The sequence below is a fragment of the Orycteropus afer genome, unplaced genomic scaffold (genome assembly GCF_000298275.1).
Source record: "Orycteropus afer afer isolate SDZICR_OR568_19922 unplaced genomic scaffold, OryAfe1.0 scaffold00800, whole genome shotgun sequence".
In the NCBI taxonomy this organism is placed as follows: domain Eukaryota; kingdom Metazoa; phylum Chordata; class Mammalia; order Tubulidentata; family Orycteropodidae; genus Orycteropus; species Orycteropus afer.
The window spans coordinates 586,748-587,686 of NW_006922387.1; the positions used below are offsets into that span (position 1 = coordinate 586,748).

At 38.8% G+C, this 939-nt stretch overlaps 1 protein-coding gene across 1 annotated transcript in view; it reads left to right on the forward strand.

Moving 5' to 3' along the window:
- CCDC102B (coiled-coil domain containing 102B) overlaps window positions 1–939 on the forward strand; it is a 219,591-nt gene that overhangs the window by 172,126 nt on the left and 46,526 nt on the right. The window contains exon 6 of the mRNA XM_007957821.1: window positions 321–491. Within this exon, the coding sequence (XP_007956012.1) occupies window positions 321–491 (171 nt within the window). The remainder of the gene's footprint in view (window positions 1–320; window positions 492–939) is intronic.

The window sequence follows — 939 nt, forward strand, 5'->3', positions numbered from 1 at the left end:
GAAAGAAACACTTTGATTGTATTTATGGATATATAATTCCCTGTTTGGGAAAGCTGACAAAAAAAGTACATTTGTATAAGATAGAAAATAGATCATTCTTTCTCCCAATAAAAAGAGTGCATTTTATTTTAGCCCTATTGCATATACATAAACATGTCTTTTATGTATCGTCATATACAAATCATAGTATTTAGTTACAGAAATGTACAGGAGACTTGGGCGACTCCTCAACTGCTTTTCTCCATTGTCACGCAAGTCACCAGTCCTCTGACATGACCAGAGTAAATGATAAATGACGGAATCCTGTTTTCTCTTCAAAGGAACTATGGGAACTTCAGTGTGCCCACTATAAACTGAACAACCTGTACGAGGCCCCAAAAGCAGCACTGATTGATGCAAACAGCCAAGCGGACCGCAATGAGGCGGAAGTGAAGAAACTGAAAGTTCAAGTGGAAGAACTGAAGCAAGAGCTGACCCAGAAGGAAGAAGAGGTATTTGATGAGTAAACACATGCGGGGCTCCTTCAAAATAGTGTTTAATGACATATACGAAGCATTTTCTTCTTTATTCAGATATGACATCATTTGCAGTGAGAACCTCCACGTGTTAATCACTGAAAATCAATCAGAAATTGTAAATGCCAGGAAAGGGAAAAAGTACTACATGAGTAGCCTACATGTCCTCACGATACTCTTAGTTTATGTTTTTTATTGTATTTCTTATATTTGTATTTTGTGTGTGCTTTGTAACTTCAGTCAACATGGCCCTGTGTACGTGGGGTGTGTCTGTGTGGGCTGGGCATCCTCAAAGCTCAGTGTCCCAAAGGTTTAAGCTTTATGGTTATGTATCCGATAACCATAAATCATGAAATCATGTCCCCCCAGTGCTTTCGACACATCTCATGTTATTGTGAAAGGTGAATTTGCTAATGGTTGACGG